This window comes from Pteronotus mesoamericanus, unplaced genomic scaffold, assembly GCF_021234165.1.
Source record: "Pteronotus mesoamericanus isolate MK-2021 breed Mesoamerican mustached bat unplaced genomic scaffold, CSHL_Meso_final contig_657, whole genome shotgun sequence".
In the NCBI taxonomy this organism is placed as follows: Eukaryota; Metazoa; Chordata; class Mammalia; order Chiroptera; family Mormoopidae; genus Pteronotus; species Pteronotus mesoamericanus.
Window position 1 is genome coordinate 16,280,902 of NW_026555229.1, and position 19,965 is coordinate 16,300,866.

Below are 19,965 nucleotides of genomic sequence, written 5' to 3' on the forward strand. Positions count from 1 at the left end.
AAATGAGTGTCTAGGCTGTGGGAAAGACCCAGAAAACAGCTTTCTCAGAACAAATACTTCTTTGAAATTAAGGGGCTCTGAGAATCCAGCTTGAACCAACCCTACTCTTCCCCAGAATTTATAAGATGGTTCTCTATTGAAATGACAAGGTATCTGAATATTCTGAACTTGAAAGTGAAATAGAAAACTAAGACCACAGAGTTGATTGGCTGGAGGTAAGCTGTGATTCGGCTCCATCTGGATGTGTAGACAGCTGGAGACTTCATCTTTATCTTTGTGCCTTCAAAGAGTTATACATTTTGAAGAGAGGAGAGCTGTCTGGTGGATATGAAGTCATAGTTTCAAAAGAGATACACAGATTTGTGTGAATATGAATCCTGTCTTAAATTCCTGAAGCTGAGCAGGATATAAGTTCATTCAACATATCTCAATTGTTGTCATTTGAAAGCCTCACCTAGAAATACTTCCCTCTGGGGTGAAATGGATTCATTGGTCTAGGAGGCTCTAAAGGAGGTGCAGTTTAGATCCCAAGCTTGTTAGGAGCTTAGACCAATTATATACCCCAGGGCATTTAAACAGGGGCCAGTGTATTAGAATACAGTGCATATTGACAAAATGTGGGTGTTAGGAAAGAATACACCCTTAACAGATGCTGTGTGCCCAAGAATGGTGGCAGTGAGTGCAATGGCAGCTGCTCTTTCTGAACCCCAGGCCTGGCTGAGCTGTTCTGTGTTCTGTACTGCTGCGTAACAAACCACCACCAAACTCAGTGGCATTAAACAGATAGCATATATTAGTAATCTCTGGGTTAGTCGGGTGCTTCTTGTCTTGGCTGGGTTCATACATGTGTCTGTGGTCAGAGTGTATTGAATAGACAGTACTGTTCATCTTGGCTGTGTCTCTTTCACACTTGGGGGTCAACTGGCTTTGAGCTGGTCTGTCATTACTCCCAACACAGTTAATGATCAAATCAAGTCACACATCTACCCAAAAGGATGGGGAAATATATCTCAGTTGTTGATAAAAGGAGCTGCAAGATCACATTGCAAAGGGTGTGGATATTTTGGGGAATGTGAAGAACAGTGACCATTTTCACAGTCCATCTATCACCATCTCTAACCTGTTTCTCTGTCCCGGGGAAGCCTGGGCCTGAGGAAGAAACAGGTCAGGTGTTAGATGAGTTTTCACAGGGATGGATCAGGCCAGGCTCCAGTCTCTGGCTTCTTATACTTCCTTTTCCTCACTGCTGCCATTGAAAGTGAGGGCGCCTTTTTGGTTCACTCACTTTTGACTTTCTCCATGACAGTGAGCTTCTTGTCAAATGCCTAACGCCAGTGAATGGAGGGTTGCTTCTTCATATCTCAAAACAACACAACAGTCCTGATCAGATTTGCTGATCAAGAAATCCAGTCCCCACAGTCACCATTCATTCCTTATTAATAAAATTTTTTATTAAATTAATTGAGGTGACACTTGGTTAATAAAGTTATATAGGCTTCAAGCATACAATTGTATAATACATCATCTGCATATTGCATTGTGTGTTCACCACCCAAAGTCAAGTCTCCTTCTGTCACCATTTATCCCTCCTTGATCCTCTTCTACCCTCCCCCCCTCCTTTCCCTCTGGTAACCACCATACTGTTATCTGCATCTATGAGTTTTTGTTTATCTTGTTTATTCATTTATTGCTTGCAGTTTTATATCCCACATATAAGTGAAAACATACAGTTCTTGACATTTTCCATCTGACTTATTTCACTTAGCATGATATGCTCAATATTATTCACTCCTGAAAACTCATGCAAATCACCTTTTCATTATTTCAAAGTGTGATAAACATTATACTTTTAAAGAAATCCCCTCCCTACCAGCAGTGAGCCGCCAACTCTGCACTCTTGTAACAACTTAGCAGAGCAAGCTGATTTAGAATTGCTATTTTCTTACTGTGGCACCGCACACCTCTTGCAGTGGCCACCCAGCTCCCAACTTCAGCTCCATGTTTGGAGGCAGATGGGTGGGTCCCTCAGCCTGGCCTGCCAATAAGAGCCTCTCCCCATTGCTAACTAATGCAGGGACAGCTCCTGACCTAACCAGACTAATCACCTGGTTATTAAGAATTCTGAGCTGAGGTGCCTAAAGCCAGGGGGTCCCTGCAACAGAATCAGGTCCAAGGCAGAGAGCATCTGAGGACAACTGAGGTCACCAGGGTGGTCCAGTTTCTTGGACTTCCCCAAGTCTCATGGTTCAACAATTTCATGGATTCCGTGAGATGCTCCAATATTCTTTCAATAATTCCCTGCTTTTTAAAAATTTAGCTAACTAACCAGAATTGATTTCTGTTGCTTATAACCAATGGAATCATAACATCCCTCTAAAGACTTAGCTGTTGAAAGAGCTAATGGTCTCTACTTCACTGTTGCTTCAGGGAATGAGGGTGAGGAAAGTAGCCAACAAACACATGTTAAATGTATAGGTCTTTTGTCCCTAAAATTCATCTTTAGGCATTTATCCCACAAGTACACCATGCATGTGAAAAGTGACAAATGTATAAGAATATTCATTAAGGCATTTTTAAAATAGTAAAATATTGGAAATGCCAAATGTTCATCAATAGAGGACACACCAGCTCTGGTCACCTTTAGGTGGTTTCACCTTCGGAACCCCTGGGTAGGGACCTTCCCCTTGGGGTGGGCAATGAGCCCATAGAGGAACTTGGCAGTGAAGGGAGCTAAAGAGGAAAAAGGCAAAGGGGCCTTGTCCATGGGAAACCTGGGACAGACCATGTGTAATTATTTCTCCTAAATCTAAACTGTGCCCTCTCACCTTTCTCAACCCTGAAATTCACTGAGAACATGGGTAAAATGCCCATGACTCCACTCATGGCACATTCATTCTTTCATCAATGCATAACCACATCAGTGCCAGGCACAGTTCCAGCAGCTGGAAGACAGCAGTGGCCAAAACAGACGCGGCCTCTGTCCTCATGGAAATGCATTCTAGATGGGGGAAGCATGACCACAAATAAACAGGTACATAAGACAGATAATTATAATTTGTCACAGAGAGCTGAAAAAAAACAAACAAGATGCTAGACCGTGGAGGCCTGAGGTCAAGTGGGGAGTCTGATAGTGGAGAGACGTCAGAGGTGGTCCGAGGTGGCCTCACTGAAGAGGTGACAGCAAAGCTGATTGTTGAATGACAAGAAGGATCCAACCCAGTGCAGGTCTAGGGAAGGGAGTTTCAGGTCATGGGGACAGTAAGTGCAAAGGCCCCACATGGGAAAGGACGAGGCATGTTGAACGGTGGCCAATGCGGCCATGTGCGGAGGGCAAAATGGAAAGTGAGGAGGAAAGAGGCCCACGAGGCAGTCAGGGCCACCTGCCGTCTCCCAGAGACCCATTTCCCTAGTTGCTTACCACCAGGTTGTCACAAGGCTCCCCCTGGGTCAGCACTGCGATGCCAGTGGGGAACCGGAGGCCTCTGATGTCCCCAGCCTGCGGAACGTGCTCCAGCCCTTTCCTGCACCACCAGAGCAGACTTCCCCAAGATTACCTAGTTCATCACACAGGTCAACCAGATGGCTCAAGTCTGGCAGTTTCACAAGAGCTTTATTCATCTTTTCAACTCATTCTATGTAAATAATTTTCTTATTCCATGTGCTTAACACGCAACAAATTCTGTTGGTAACTTGCTCAGAATAACTGAATATTCAACAACTCCTTTTCACTCTGTGCAGACTGGATTCCAATCCCACCTTATCATTCATTATCTATGTGGCTTTGGGGATGGTATATTTGTCTCTCTGTGCCTCCATTTCCACCTATGCAAAGGAACCAAATAACGGTACTCCTTCATGGGGCTGTTGTAAAATGTAAATTAGGTAATAGGTGCAAAATGCTTGCCTGTACCCTCTAAGCCTTAATAACTGTTGGTGACTATTCTGTTATTCTGGGGCAAGTCCTTTCTGTTTTCTTAACCGGGGATCCCTCCCACCTGCCCCCCATGTTCTGGCTGCTCTGGAGGAGGGCGGACTTTGACAATGAGGCATATTTAACTTGGAGGTTGTGTAGGGCTCCATGGGCTTTGCCAGGTGAAGGCTTATCTGGCCGCTGTGTGAGCTGGCCAGGCTGCTCACAGATGTGTGTCTGTGGGTAATTCACGACGGCCCCACGGCGGCGAGTCTTATGGGACAGGTGTGCAACCTTCAGAGGACCTGGGGAAACTCAGCAGATGTGACGTTATCTGGTGACATGGGCTCTTAGAGGGTCCTGAACCCAGCTATTCAAAATTACAGTGGGATAATGGGATAATTGTTGTTGTTTTAAACCATTAAGCTTCGAGTTTGTTCACTGCAAAGCAGTAGATAACTGGGGCAGGTAGTTAACAGGGGATTCTGGTCAGAGGCCGTTGTGGCGGCTGTGAAGTCCGTCTCCAAAGTTCATGTCCTTGGATATTACTAGACTGCCAGAGACAGAGACAGAAACAGACTAAGTATGGAGGTTTTTCTTAATCAGACACTTCCCTTTACTTTCACCTATGTAGGGGCATTTCCATCCATTCTAAGTGGGAAATACTACTATTACGGCTTTCTGCGGCGACCTTATTGGAACTTGCACGCCACTTAGTGATGAACTAGAAAATCAGAAAGTGGGGCCCACTTGGCTGACAATTATATGCACGGGTACATGGGTACAACTGAGGGACTTTTTACCCCTTTTTAATCAAGCATCCTTTCATCTTCCCAGGCTTGTGGAAAGATGAATTATTAATCTTGTTTTGTGTATTTGTGCAGATTAAAACATTAAGTGCACACAGCATGTTTTATCATCACCTGCTGTTTCCTTGAAGCAGCGTCCAAATGATAAAGCTGCAGTATAAAACGCCGCCTGGGCCCTGGACCCAGAGGGGGAGAATAATCCTGGAACAGCCAACAGGGTAAGTCGCCTGTGCCGCTCCCCCGCCAGCTGGGGAGGAGAGGCCAGGCAAACAGCCTTGAGTCCCCGAGAGTCTGCTCATCGCTCCGGTAAGCTTGGAGAGGCTGAAAAAATCTCAATTTGTTGCAGATGGTGAGCATGTGGGTGATCGGGCTCTTCCTGCTGGGAGCTGTCCAAGGTGAGAAACAGCACGCTTGCCCCTTGGAAGGACTGAAGCCCAATGCCTCAGCGCTGGCCACAGAAAGCCTTAGATATGACAAGGCTCCTAGCACCTCGGGACAACTCAGTTCCAGAAAGAGGCAGGAGGGGCTGACACTCCACCCGGGAGCAGGGACATTTTGAGGGGGACCCACTTCCCAGCCTCTCCCCAGCATCCTACCTTCATGCCCGGGTGCCCTGGAACAGACTTTTCTGGGTAAAGCGTTAAACACCTGAGTTAACATTTTGACTTATCAACGCCCATTTTCACATTAATCAAAAATATATATCTGAAGAGCTGGCACAGGACACAGACCTTTGCCATTTTGGTGGTAGTATCTCTAGGGGACCCACTGGGACTGGTTCCAGACCAGAAGGTGGGCACTGTGGGCAAGAACATATGGCTGGGGCACAGGTGGGTGTCTGCACAGTCTGCACACTGCCCCCAGGCAGGGGAGTGACCAGGCCTGGGCAGCAGTGACATCCCACATCCCAGCTCAAGAGTTAGTCCTTGAGCAAGTCATCCTTTCTCTACAGGCAAAGAAATTTGCTATGGCCAGCTCGGCTGCTTTTCAGACTCTGAGCCCTGGGGTGGGACTGTAATCAGGCCCCTGAAAGTCCTCCCCTGGAGCCCTGAGAAGATCGGCACCCGCTTCCTGCTCTACACCAATGAGAACCCAAACACCTTTCAGGTGAGACCTCTGCCATTTTAGCATCCAGGAAACAGGGGGCGGGGCTGTGCCCATCCTGCAGCCAGGAGTTTCTTTTCTCTGTGCCCACCTCCTCCCTCTTACTCTGCTCACCCCACTCCTCCAGCCGCACCCCAGGGCCCGGAGAGAGTAGGTCTTCAGTAAAAAGTTGGCTTGAGTGAATGAATGGCTCCTATTTGCCAGAACCTATAGCTGGCTATGGGATTCTGGTGTGGGGTAAGGAGCTTTCCAAAGAACCCCAGGAAAGGCAAGACCTCAAGCCACAACCCAGGCACAGTGGAGGCAGTGATTCCTGATGTGAGAAGGTGCAGCAGGAAAAGGGAGGGCAGGGCAGGCTTCATGGAGGAGGTGGCTTTTGTTGCATTGGAACAACTAAAAAAATGAGAGAGGTAATTGGACAATCCTGAGTGGCTGGACTGCAAAAATATGTAATCCCTCTGCATTTGTCACAGAACCTCCTTCTCTCTGATCCATCAACGATTGAAGCATCAAATTTTCAAACAGACAGGAAGACCCGGTTCATCATCCACGGCTTCATAGACAAGGGTGATGAGGGCTGGCTGCTGGACATGTGCAAGGTAGGGGCTGCACTAGTCCCCATGGCTTGCTGCTGCCACCGCGTCCCTTAATGCCTCTGCTTCCCTTCAAGCAATCGCAGTAAACGAGTTCAAAATGCAACTAAATGCCTCTCTTTTGCAACAGTAAAAATTCCTTCCCATGTTTCTGGGCTGCGTCTGTAGCCTGAAACCATGACTTTCGCTCTGGGAACAAGGGCTTCCTCACGTGGCTTAACTCAGGGTTAAATGTCATCTGCCTCTGTCTTCTGTGAGGGTGCTTGAGATTCCCACAAAGGAGGAATTGGGCTCTTTTGTTCCAATGTTTCCGTCCTCCTTGAGAGTCAAAGATGGACGGCCATAGCCACTTACGTGAGCGTGGAGAGCTAAGGCTGACTGGGTGGCTTACAAGGCAGCACCGAAAGTGACAAAGCTGTGTGTGATATAGCCCCTGTTGGTCAGAAGTCCACACAACAGACGAACCCATATATGCGCACATGCATACACACACAGACTTCACGTGTTCACATCTGCACAGGCACACACAAATACACACAGAATTCTTTCTTTTGACCTGTACACTGCTTTAATCTATTTTTTGACACCTAAGAATTTACCCCCGAACATTAATAGCTCTAACCTATAATGGCAACAGGAAAAATTACAAACCCAGAAAATTAGTCATTCTGCACTTAGCCTTGGTTGACCAGCATGTAATTCTTGGCACCTCTCTGTCTCACCGGTAATAAATGTTTTAATGTGTAAACTGTAAGATATTGTTTGGGCCCCACGTGTTCCAGGTCGTAAGAGATTCTTCACAGTTGCTTTAGACATTAAAGTCCTCAGGAGCTACCTCTGGGAATCCTTGTGTGTGTGATCACACATATTAGTATATACATGAAAAGGCTCGGAGTGGATTTCACATTTGTGGTACCATTTCAAATTCAAGCTGCCCATGTGGAGTGGGAATGCCTGGCGGAACTTCTAAGGACATATCTGTTCCTTTAACACCAGGAAGAAGTTTTCCTTGCAGAATTCTTCAATCTCTTTTAAGTCAGTGCAGTTTTATTTTTTAAATACCTGCAGTGTGTGTTTTCTCCATGAAACTCGGTGCGTTTCTGACTCTAAAACGGTGATGCTCCCCTCTACCTCCAGACTTAGTCAGCGCCCCGCGGGCTGGCCTGAAGGCAAGCCCTGGTAATTGGCAGCAGCGTTGCTAAGTGGCTGAAAGGACCCCTGGCGGTCAAATCCACAAGGTTACTTAGACACTGGCCCCCAGAGATGGCACTTGAGGCTTTTCCTTTTCAAAACGGAGCTCCTTTAATAATGCGATTGCTTCCCCCACCTAATCAACCTTATTGAATTTGGTCAGAGAAAGCCAGGGAGTGGCCAGCTTTTAGTTCAGGTACAAGCCAGAGAGGGAATCTGTTTGCATTCACCCTGGCGGGGGCGACTCCTAATTGACAACAGGAGTCCCTGAAGTCTAATGGATCTCAGCGTCCCAGCGAGGACAGGGCAAGAGCATGGCCAGTGGTAGCGTCAGCGACCATTGCTGAGCCCTGGCCAAATGTGGTTTCACGTGCCACTGTGAAAACACCCCATGTCTTCCCCACGCCAGAACATGTTCAAGGTGGAGGAGGTGAACTGCATCTGCGTGGACTGGAAGAAAGGCTCCCAAACCACCTACACACAGGCTGTCAGCAACGTGCGCGTGGTGGCCGCCCAGGTGGCCCAGATGATCAGCGTGCTCTCAGTGAGTGGACGGCTAGATTACGGGCTGCTGAGGGGACAGGAGGGACCCCTGGGTCTCAGTTGGGTAGAGATGCCTTTGGATTATATATTTAAAGGAGAGCTAGAAAGAACTGATATTTCTCCTAGGATCTTCTAAAATTCTGAATTTCGCCTTAATAATGAAACACCCATGGGAGCAAGCAGCGAGCACTAACACTTACAAAGTAGGGACTTTTATTATTGCCTTCAATTGGCAGGGAAGAAAATTGAAGCCCAGAAGGTATAACTAGCTTGCCCCCCAAAAATCATAGAACAGGTGAATATAAGAGTTGTCTTTGGGTCCCTCCCAAAGCATCTAGTTCCAGGGTTCCCCACTATACCAGGTAGACTCTGTTTGGGGGAAAACACAGCATCTTCAGGGAGAGCCAACATAGCCAAAGGACAGTGGGCACGATTGGCATGCACCAGCTCTGTCAGCCTGCTGTGGTGAGTCCTGTTGATGTTGGGGAATCTCTTCTGGAACAATCAATTCAGCTGTTTCTTTCTGCCCTGGTCTTTCTTTTTCACTAATTCTTTAAGTCAAGTCACTAACTTTTGGTGACTCTCCTCTACCAGATAAAGGCCCCAGCCATTTTTGCCTTATATTCAAAGGGTCTATAGAAGAACCAATTGGTTCTACTTCTGCAACCCTACGAAAATCAAAACCCAGGGTATTTGTACTAGAGACACTGTAGACCAATAAACAAGTATACTTGGGTGAATATCAGCGAGACCCATATGTACAAATACCTCGTACCTCTATGTTATTTGTTTATTCATCCAATATCTGGGGGTACAATATCAGAAGCTGTGCTAGGAGGTAAAGAAGATGGGTGAGGCCCCAGGACTCGGAGGAGCTTGCAGTGAAGACTTGATAATAGAGCACGGGCAGGGTCCTGATGGGGAGAGTACAGGGCTGTACGGAAGCATGGCGGGGGGCAATCCAGATGGAGTGGGCGTGGGGCCAATGTGAGCCGTGTTGGAGTGAGCTGGGCAAGTAGTTGGGGCCATGGCAACCACAGGAAGAGAATTCCAAACCAGGCCCAGAGCTCTGAGAATAGGACATATTAGAGGGCCTGAGAGGTCCACAGAGTATTTGCTAAAGAAGAGTCTAGAAAAATACATGTTGAGTCAGGAAAGCTCTAAGGACTTGGTAATGAGTTTGGGCTTGATTCTAAGAGGAGTGGAAGCTACAGAAAGTCTTAGCAGAGGAGAGGCAGGATCAGGTTTGCCCGCCACAAAACCCACAGCACAGAAATGTCCTAAACATACCCCTTTTTTGCTCCCAGACAAACTACAGCTACTCACCTTCCCAAGTTCACCTCATCGGCCACAGCCTGGGAGCCCATGTGGCTGGAGAGGCAGGGAGCAAGACTTCAGGCCTGGGCAGGATCACAGGTAAGGCCCAAGGGGCAGGGTCCCGGATTTTGTACCCAGCAACCCCACAACATGGTAACAGACTACAGCCCAGCTCAGGACTGGCCCAAAGGAGACTGTCCCTCTGGCTGTGGCAGAGGTGGTTAGAGCCTGCAGAGAGCATTTCATTTCAGGAAGCCCCTAAGAAACCGATCTATGCGGCAGAGGGCTGGCAGCTTCATTCCTATCTGTTTCCCTTTGTTCTTCCACCGCTCTCCCTGTCTCTCCCCTCTAGATCCCAGTTTTCTGGCAGCATGGGTTGCTCAGGACTGGGCACTCAGAAAAATGCAGAGTAAGGCTGCTACGAACATGAGCAAACATAATTAAGAAGGATCCATTTTGTCATTCCTTTTTCCCCTGCTCTCGGAAGTCAAGGGCAGAATAGAAGATGAAAAGTATGCTTCCATTGTCTGTGCTGGTAGAAGAAACCCAGCCACGGTCACAGCCAAAAGCATCCTGTTGGCCCAAGCAAGGCCTTTACATTGTAACAATAGCAACAACATACATCTGTATAATATAATAATAATATAATGCTAATATAATTGCTACAGTAAGCATAATTTAAGTGCTTAATTATCCCAAATACTGTACAAAGTGCTTTACGTTTTCTCATTTAATCCTCAGAACCAAAGAAACAGGCTCAAGGAAGTGAGTAGCTTGTCCAAGGTCACATCACTGATTAGTGGTGGAACTGAGATTCCAACCCAGTCTTGTTGTCGTTCAGCTCAAACAAGTCTCTGCCTTTATAAGAACTCTACCTTTTATATTCAGTAGACAGTTATGTTCATGATCTTTTTGTTCCTCTGACCAAATCTTCAAAAATCTTTGACAAATCCAAGAGTCCTTCCAAGAAGGAAATGTAGCCAGGAAGAAATAATAAAATTAATATTTAACTTATCCACCCATGCTGATGTGTCAGGGACTGTGATAAATGCTATAACATTAACTCATTTAATTGTATGACAATCATATAAAATATATACCATTATTACCCCCATTTTATAGGTTGGAAAACAGAGGCACAGTAAAGGCCAAATGACTCACCCAAGGTCACACAATTTGCCCAAGAAGTAGCTGAGTAGGGATGTGGAGCGAGGCAACCCCGTCCCAGAATATTGTTCCTATCTATAATACTGTACTGCTTTGTCACTTTCTTCTTCAAATTTGGGAAGTGAAAAGCATGTTGAAGAAGAAAGATGCCTAAGTAAATGAAAGCATCTGATGCAGAAAAAAAAAATCCTTGTTCCAAAAACAATCTAAACTTCTTTGTTCACCTGCCCTTCCCTACCAGGCCCCTAGAGCCCCCTCCTAATGGGCTGCATATTGAGACTGTTCCCATATTCGATAGCCAGGGCCCTGACACTGGACACCTCCAGGTTGTGGCAGCCCTTTAGTTAGAGCACAGCCTATGCAACTGCACACCTTGGCCCTGTGGGCACCCTCAGCCCGGCCTGTGTCAGCAGCACTGCCCATCTTTTCCAGGGCTGGATCCCGTAGAAGCAAGTTTCCAGGGTACTTCTGAAGAGGTTCGACTTGATCCCTCCGATGCTACCTTTGTGGATGTGATTCACACGGATGCAGCTCCTCTGATCCCATCCATGGGTGAGGCCGATGACACTCCAGCCTTGAGCACGTGCCATGGGTGTTACCCAGGAGAGCCTAGCTCTGTGAAAAGCTCAGGGCTGTTCCAAACATTTCAGGTTTTGGATCGAGCCAACTGATGGGTCACCTTGACTTCTTCCCCAATGGAGGAGAAGAGATGCCGGGATGCAAGAAGAACGCCTTGTCACAGATCGTGGACATAGAAGGCATCTGGTCAGGTAAAGCCAGAGTGGAGTGCGGCATCGCCTCCTGGGGGTGAGCCATGCTTTCCCTGTAGCAAATCTTAAAAAATAAAAACAACCTGGTCTTTAAAAATATACAATCCCCACTCGTAGACCTGACTTCTGAAAACTGTATGTCATTTGTTATATCTGAGCTCTACTGATTTTGTAATTCCTTACAACATTTTTGTGGTGTCCTGGAGTGTACAAGCAACAAAGAATTACTAAGCCATTGCTCAAAGCTCTAACTCCAACAATAAATGAGTAGGTACATATAACAAAGTAAGGAAAAACCATCCTGACTCTAAGAGAATTTGTCTGCCCACGTCTCCCATAGGAGTCAGTGACATGCTTCAAGTTTATGCAACTGGCTTCATTTTAGTAGCCAAAATAAGAATATTCCTAGGCATTTCCATGGTAAAGCCATTTGCACCATGAGAGTCACCATTCTTCAATGCTGGGTCAAGAATGAGAAGCAATCACACTTAAGGATGGTTAGAGCGAAGACTGGGCTCTTTGAGGCGGTTAGTCTTTATCATTGATTAAGTGCACCTGGAACCAAGGGCATCCTTCAGACACAGCTCTGACTCTGTGTTGAATGATGTTAAAAGTGCAATGCACAAATGAATTTTTCTGGCCACACTCATCATTTGCCACCACACAGGTCAAAACCCTTAGTGATCTGACCAAATCTGCTGAGTAAAGATTGTTATTGAACTCAATCAAAATGGCTTGGCAAGTGTGGATGCTATTGAAGCAAATATTAAGGACAAGACCTGTATGATTGTGTTTTATAGTCTTAAGAGGGTTTGCGTGGACAGGGTGGCCAAAAGTCTCCATCAGTCATGGCCAAGCAAGTTCAGCCCAGACCTGCAAGTCCTGTATCTGTCACTTGGCAAGAGTTATGGAAGCCAAGGAAGGTGATAAGGAATGAGACACAATGAGAGTGACAGGGATGCTCATATAAAGCCACCCAGAGCTGCTCAACCCTCCTTTTTATTTGCATGAAAGTATTGCCATCCTGGTTTTACCATGTCTAGGAGGTCAGTGTCAAATCTGGTTGTGTCTTCAAGGACCTCCGGCTCAGTGCCTGGAACACAGGATGGCAGAGGATAGCGGCATGTGTTCACGGACCAGACGGGTTGGGTTTAATTCCCAGCGTTGCCATTTACTAGCTGTAATCAGAAATTTGAACCTATAATCTGTAGATTTTTCTGTAATTAGGGATGGCATGGTATATAATTTCGTATGTACTTAGTGACGGATAACATGGACAACATATATCAAGCTCTCAGTACATTGCCCATTCTGTATGTTAACTGCATTAATGTAGCTGGATTTTGGACTTACCCTTAATTTCTGAAAATGCAGTCCAACTTTTCAAGCATCCCACTTGAAGAGTCAAGAAGTTGTCACAACTCCCTGACCACCTGTGTAGACTTCTTCATTTGTTTCCCCAGGAACCAGGGACTTTGTGGCTTGCAATCACCTGAGAAGCTACAAGTATTACTCAGACAGCATCCTCCATCCTGATGGGTTCACTGCATACCCCTGCGCTTCCTACAGGAGCTTTGAGTCTGTAAGTTGTTGTCCCACACTGAACCCCAGGGTGGGGCTGTTATCCAGCTGTGTTTGGAATTTGCAGTACCTGCTCATCTTTTTCTGCCCATCCCCTACCTGTTTTGCATTGCCCCTCAGAGGTTCATGGTCCTGTGGAGTGGAGGGAAACAAAACTCTAGGCAGGCAATGGCTAGAATTCCAGATGAGTCATGTGGATAAGGAAGATTCTGGAAAAGCAGAAAAAAGAGCAGTCAATGCAATGATCTAGAAAGGCTTTCTGCAGGAGGCAACATTGGAATCTGGCTTGTAAAATCATTGGGTTTTGAAGGGAGAGAAGGAATGCACACATTTGGCTAGGGCAGAGCAAGGATAGAAGAATGTATGAGAGACCAACTCAGGTGCCAGAGAGAAGAAAAGGCATATGCTGGGCTTCTCAGGCTAGGCTGGACTCTGTGCCCATGCAGCCAGCAATGAGGTAAGAAATGGAGGGCCTGTCCGTTCTGGCTGTGAGAGCCAGGGGAACAATCTTTTCCCAACTCCGCATTCAGCAACATCATGTTGGTAGCCTGAAAATGGCCACGGTCAGAGTGTTTATACCATGGAAATTGGTAAACACGACAATCAAGGATGTTTTTTCTCCCAGAGTTGGTTTTTAATCATTCACCAGCACATCACTTGATAAAAGGTATAAGTGATCTAACCTGGGGCCCGATATTTTCTCAACATGGGCATTAAGATTTTCTAAAGCTCCCCAAGCAGTTACAATGTGATATGCACCAGGCTTGGGAAAGTAATTTAGACACCATCTGTTCTCCTTCCAGTCACCAATGAGGAAGCTCAGACTGTAGGAATATTGCTCCCCCAATGTATGGATCTTTAAAAGATAAATTTGCTCCTTCCAGCCTGATCTATCTTCTCTCATCAGAACAAGTGCTTCCCCTGTCCAGACGAAGGGTGCCCACAGATGGGCCACTATGCTGACAAATTTGCCAGCAATGTGAGTGAGAATCAGCAGAAATTCTTCCTGAACACAGGCGATTCCAGCAATTTTGCCCGTAAGTTGCACTTAAACTTTCCCTTCCAAGTAAAGAAAGTTTAGTTTCTGTTAGAAATGAAGGGCTTGTCTCTGACCTGAAATATTTATGGACATATTTTTACTGCCTTAGAAAAAGGACACTCCCCGCTGCACCCTGCCAACCCTTCCCATTTTAACACTCAACTGGGGATTTAGAAAGAATTAGCATTTCTTCCATTGTATCTCAATGGCATGAAATGAGTAGAAGAAAATAATATAACTAATGGAATAATAGCAATTTGCATGTCTCTGTGGCCAGCTACCCTGAATTTTTACTGTTCCATAGTTCATGGTTCCTTTTATTTTTTTAAATTAAATTTATCGGGGTAACATTGGTTAATAAGATTATATAGGTTTCAGGTGCACAATTGTACAATTCTGTGATACATGACATGTATATTGCATTGCGTGCACACAACCCAAAGTCAAATCTCCTTCCATCACCCTGTATTTGACCCTCTTTACCCTTAAGATTGTGTCACATGCACCTGTTCTTCTAGTCAGTCAACAAACATTTATTTGGTACCAGCTTTTTGCTGGGCTGGGCCCCTTAAGAAACCCAACTCCAATCTGCCCATTCCCCTCCCCCCATCCACGTGCACCTGGTGCCCAGGGACTGAGCCTCTTGTGGAGGGTGGGCAGGAATCAAGATGGGGTGATTTCTCTCGAGAATCTGCTGGATAGACCAAGTCATAAGGTAAAAACAGGGCATGTTTAAGTCACTTGGTGCCACCCTGCTCATGATGGTTCCCTAAGATGTTTCACTGTAAAAAAGAGACTGTATTATATAAGTAATATGAATATAATACATGTCTTACATAGTCAAGCCAGGCGTATTGAAGCATAATTTTTATACAGCAAAATTCATCCTTTTTAATGGATAGTTCTATGAGTTTTGACAAATGAATAATCCTGTAACCACCTCCACAATTAAGATATGGAACATTTTCATTGCTATAGAAATTTTTTAAAGACATTGGTTAATCAGTCCTTCCACTGAAGTAGTCATGCATGAAATACTTGCCCATATCCTAACAACAAATTAAACATTCCAAAACCATATATTAATTCCCCAACCAACATTCATTTATGGACCACAGACGAAGCTAGACACTGGGGTTCAGGGAGCAAGGCCTGCTCTGCTTGAAATTTATAACACAGCGGAGAAGACAGAAAGTGGGCCAGTGGCAGTAAGTGTGTCGGGCCTGGTGAGCTGCCGCTGTGGCTCTGAAGGACAGAGGACCTGGCCCTGACCAGAGGGAGGGACAGGGACAACTTCTCTGAGGATGTGAAGGATGAGCAGGAATTAAGCAAAGGCTGTGTGTGTATGTGTGTTTTCACATATGTGTTTATACAAAGGATGTGTGGTGTGTGCATATGTATATAGGTGTGGGTGTGTGGGTATATATGTATGAGTACGTTACTATGCGATTATATGTACATAGATTTTACGTGCATGTATGAGTGCTCGTGGGGACTGAGACAGCACTCCAGATGTAAATCTGGGGGACAACAGAGCCCCACGCTGTGCTGGACAGCGCTTGGGGCCTAGGGATGCAGAGATAAGACACAGACCCTGTCCTCGGGGGGCTCACAGGACCGCACTCCTGAGCCAGGGTTCCAACTCGGGGGACAAGCCCCTGTTCCTTCTCTTTCCACCTTAAGTCATTGTGCAATCATTCTAGAGCAGAACTCTCCCAAAGAATTTTCTGCAATGATAGAAGTGTCTGTGCTGTCCAATAGAGTCGTCATTAGCCCATGTGGCCATTGAGCACTCAGAGTGTGGCTAGTGACACTGCCGAACTAAATATTTAATGTTATTTACCTAATTTGGATTTAAACGGAAGCAGCCACATATGGCGAGTGGCGCCTTTACTGGGCAGTACAGGTCCGGAAGAGAACACTGCTCAATACGCAGTTCCCCTCATGGTCCAGTCCGAGTTGTAGATCAACATGTAGAATATCTTACACTTGGGTGCCTCACTGTAAGGGACAGAGACCGGAATCTAAGATGTAGGTCAAGTATTTCGTGCATGCATAAACTAAGCTCTTTTCCCTCTCCTCTGCAGGCTGGAGATACGGGGTGTCCGTCACAATGTCTGGGAGAATGGTCACTGGTCAGGTCAAAGTTTCTTTGTTTGGAAATAAGGGAAATACCCACCAATTTGACATCTTCAGGTAAATGTCCTTTTTTAACACCACATCTCACTTGATGATATACATGGCCTTCAATCCATGCCTTTAATTCTTCTGTGTGCTGAAGTTAATTTCAGACTTCTGCTAACAACTTTTCTTTTCTCTATTATAAATCCAAGCATTTAATTCTCTCTCAGTCACTAGATCATATTTTTAAAAAATAAATCTAATTATTACCTAGATATCATGTTTTATAATTTTCACAGTAATACATGCTTGTTACATTAAACCAAGTGAATAATGTGTTATTGTATGAATAATTCTTCCAGAAAAAATAATAGGAAGGAATTATATAACTTTCTATAAGAAAGTTTTAAGAGAAATTAACCTGAGTATGAGTAACCAATATTTAAATAATAGTTTGATTTCTGACTTTCCTATTTCTCCATCCTTTATTTGGGAATTAATTCGGAAAAACAATCTCTTTAATTCAGAGTAGGAAAGAGTGGTATGGCCCTATCTGGTCATTGGAAGTTGTTTCCATGAATGAAAATGTTCCCATTTCTATTTCAAGGGGGCTTATCAAACCAGGCTCCACCCACTCTAATGAGTTTGATGCAGAGCTGGATGTTGGAACAATTCAGAAAGTCAAGTTCCTTTGGAATAACCACGTGGTAAACCCAACCCTCCCCAAAGTGGGTGCGTCCAAGATCACCGTGCAGAAGGGAGAGGAGAAGACAGTGTATGTATCTTTGCTGGCTAGTGCCTAAGGGTGTTCACAGAGATTCCTATTTGTAGGGAAAACTCATCCCAGAAGGTCAAGTTATGGTTCAGCCCAAAAAGCCAAGAAAATCTACCCATCTGGGGCCCTTTTTCCCCAGACCAACAAATAACTGAAAGGGAACACGGAACAGTTCCACGGGGTGCACTTTATCGAGTGTTCTCAGCAGTGTCTGTGGGGGCACAGAGGATAGGACCCCCCTCACCCCCAGCCTGCAGGCGTCTCCCTGCGGCCCCCGGGGCTGAGCTGTAGCTACAGGGGACATCCTGCGACACAGACCACCTGCTGGGCCAGCCCTCTGCCTCCCTGGCTCACTGGGATAGTTTGGAGGGTAAAAAAGCTGCATTCGTCCAATTATTCAAATAATTTTGCTGCTATGAAAAGAGCCAGTAAGTAACAATTTTAAAAAGCATCATCATCATCATTAGAAGGCTAAAGAAAATCAAATTTTGTTCCAACCTCTTTTCAGTCTCCCTGAGATTATTTTAATCACTTTGGGATTACATGTCCTACAAAGGAACGTGCTGGCTAGAATTCCCTCCTGGGACATTGTACTAAAAGCAATGTGGCTCCATCCATCGTTACCCACCCACCTCCCTTCCTCGCTGACTTTAGTAAACACCTATTGTACGCCAAGCTAGCAAACACTTGGGTATACAAGATGGTGTCTGCTCACAAGGAGTTTACCATGGAGCTGTTGAGAAAAATTAGACTTGTGGTTCACATGGAAGGTCAAACAACAGAACGAAAAATTCACCGTGAGGGGACCAAAGAGAGTGACTGAGGAGAAAGCAGAGGGCTGAGGGGAAGCGGTTGCAGAGGGGAGGGGGCCATGGGGTGTCTCTCGGGCTGAGGGATTTCCACTGGGAAGGCCACCAGCAGGGACAAGGGGCTCCGTGCGTGAGAGGTAGGGACGGGGGTGTGGGGAGGCCAGCCGGCTGCCAGCAGCACTCGAGGTGCAGGGAACTGGGGAACACTCCCGGAGGTGACAGTTGCAGCTTCCAGGGAAGACGAATGAAATGCAAAGGACAAAGTGTTGAAGGCCGGCCAGGAGTAAGGAATCTGGACAAAACTTTAGGGCTCAGTGATGGTGAGTGAGGTCTGAGAGAGAAGCCCATGGTTCTCAGAAGGACTATGATAATGACCACTTAGGTCTGCGTTGTTTTTTTTACCTTTAAAGTTGTTTTACATTTATTGTCACGAGATGCTGTGTTATTGACATGGGATTCTCTGGGAGTGGGGCCCTCTTCTATACATGGAAACCAATGCTCTGAGAATCAAGTGGCCAGCCCCATGTCACTGCTAAAAGGCAGGGAGGGGAGAGCCCAGGGGAAGGGCACATCTAAAAGGCAAGGCCATAGAAAATGTGGGCTGTGGCGTCAAATATTTGCTTCTGGGTTCTTCCGCTGATTAACTGAGAGTCCTTGGGGCCTCCGTTCCTTCTCCTATAATGTAAGACACATAGTAACAGCAGTTAATGTCATTGCTCTCAGCTAGTAAGAGCTCAGTATGTTGCAGCTACTACACTGGTCGGTGAGGCCCCCAGGGTGGGTGAGGCCAGAGTGCGCCCATCTGGAACCGTGTTTGTGGAGGGCCTACACGTGCTTGGGAAGAGGGGGAGCACGAGAGGTCCAGTCGCTGACTGTCTCAAAGAGGCCCCGGTCCTGTCGGACTGAGGGCCCGGAGACCATGGCCACTTCCGAGTATCAGCTGGCCTGTCCAAGGACCAGCTGCCTGGTACACTGGCCACCCTGGAGGCAACCAGTTCTCTGGCCATTGGTAAAAGGTGTAACCCCATGGCTTGTGAATTGTAAGTTAGCAAATTCCTTTGCTTACCAACGCAAGTCACCAAGTAAGGACGTCCAGCACTCAGAAGGGACTCATTTTTCTCCACAGGTACAGCTTCTGTAGCAAAGATACCGTGAGAGAAGACGTCCTGCTCACTCTCACACCCTGTTAAGCTCCAGGCACCATTTGGTCTCTGTGTTAACATCAATAAAATCCATCGATGCATCATCATCCATCTATTCACAGTCTGTCTCTCATGTCAGCGGCCCCCTGCAGGGACATTTGGGAACTGAACGTTTTAAAATGTCCAAATGTCCTGAGCATTTCTGTAGAGTGGGGTCTCCGGCCATTGACTTCTGATCACACGCCCTTTCCCCCACTTTCCTTGGTCCAGGACCACTGTTTCCTTCCCACCTGAGGGGGCGGCCGTAAACCGCAGAACTGCGGGGTGGGCATCTGTGCCGCAGCAGGGCCTCTCGTCTTACAGGCGAGGACATGGAGGCTCAAGCACAAGGGGGAATCTCCCATCTGGACAGAGGGTCGGGCCCCTGACCCTGACTCCAGGGCTCCTCCCTGACTCTGCCACCACCTTGTGGGATCATGGAAAGACTGAGCTATGATGTGGCCTCTTCGTCATGGCAAATTTGGTGGTGATGGGACCACTCGGTGGCTGCGCTTGGTGATTACAGGGTGCTCCAGCATCCTGGGCGCCTCCGCGGAGTGTGGACAGGTTCCAGCCCGCTCACCCTGGCCAGGGCTGCCGCGGGGCCCGTGCTGTGCCTGCCGTCAGGAGCCATCCCAGAACGGGGCTCAGTGCTGAGGACAGATGGAGGTCTTTCTGTCATTCTGTGGTCTGCAGCCACCTCGGAACCCTCAGCCAGTCAGACCTCACCATGGGCCCCACGCCATGGGTTTTCTTCAACTAGGAGAAGAGGATGTTCTTCAAAGTGGCCCAGCCTGTCCCGCGATCATCCCAAGGGGGCAGTGCAGGTCTGGGAAGGTCACCTCTTCCCCAGAGTGTCCCCTCTTGGCCACCAGGCCTCACATCCCACACGGTCGTTTCAGTGCCCCACCTCTGTTCCTGACCATGAGTACCACATCCCGCTATTGTTGAGCTTCGAACCCGAGTGCGCGTGAACCCAGACTGTTCCTGAAAGCAGGTGTCATAAGGATTAAAGGAGCGACTCTAGTCTGAGTCCCACAGTAAGGGCACAAGGT

General features: G+C 46.7%; 1 protein-coding gene across 1 annotated transcript; it reads left to right on the forward strand.

Moving 5' to 3' along the window:
* Window positions 1-4,918: 4,918 nt before the first annotated feature.
* PNLIPRP1 (pancreatic lipase related protein 1) lies at window positions 4,919-18,960 on the forward strand. The gene is made up of 13 exons (XM_054581767.1): window positions 4,919-4,937; window positions 5,066-5,114; window positions 5,672-5,826; window positions 6,297-6,422; window positions 8,017-8,151; window positions 9,458-9,566; window positions 11,067-11,186; window positions 11,285-11,404; window positions 12,868-12,986; window positions 13,893-14,022; window positions 16,112-16,220; window positions 16,753-16,920; window positions 18,856-18,960. The coding sequence occupies exons 2-13, from the start codon at window positions 5,066-5,068 to the stop codon at window positions 18,917-18,919; spliced, it is 1,404 nt and encodes a 467-aa protein (XP_054437742.1). The 5' UTR covers window positions 4,919-4,937; the 3' UTR covers window positions 18,920-18,960.
* Window positions 18,961-19,965: the final 1,005 nt, after the last annotated feature.

Coding starts and splice junctions, on each gene's coding strand:
- PNLIPRP1 (XM_054581767.1), top strand. CDS start 5,066: ATGGTGAGCATGTGGGTGATCGGGCTCTTCCTGCTGGGAGCTGTCCAA. Junction 6,423..8,016: donor GGCTGCTGGACATGTGCAAG/GTAGGGGCTGCA, acceptor TCCCCACGCCAG/AACATGTTCAAGGTGGAGGA. Junction 16,221..16,752: donor CACCAATTTGACATCTTCAG/GTAAATGTCCTT, acceptor TTCTATTTCAAG/GGGGCTTATCAAACCAGGCT.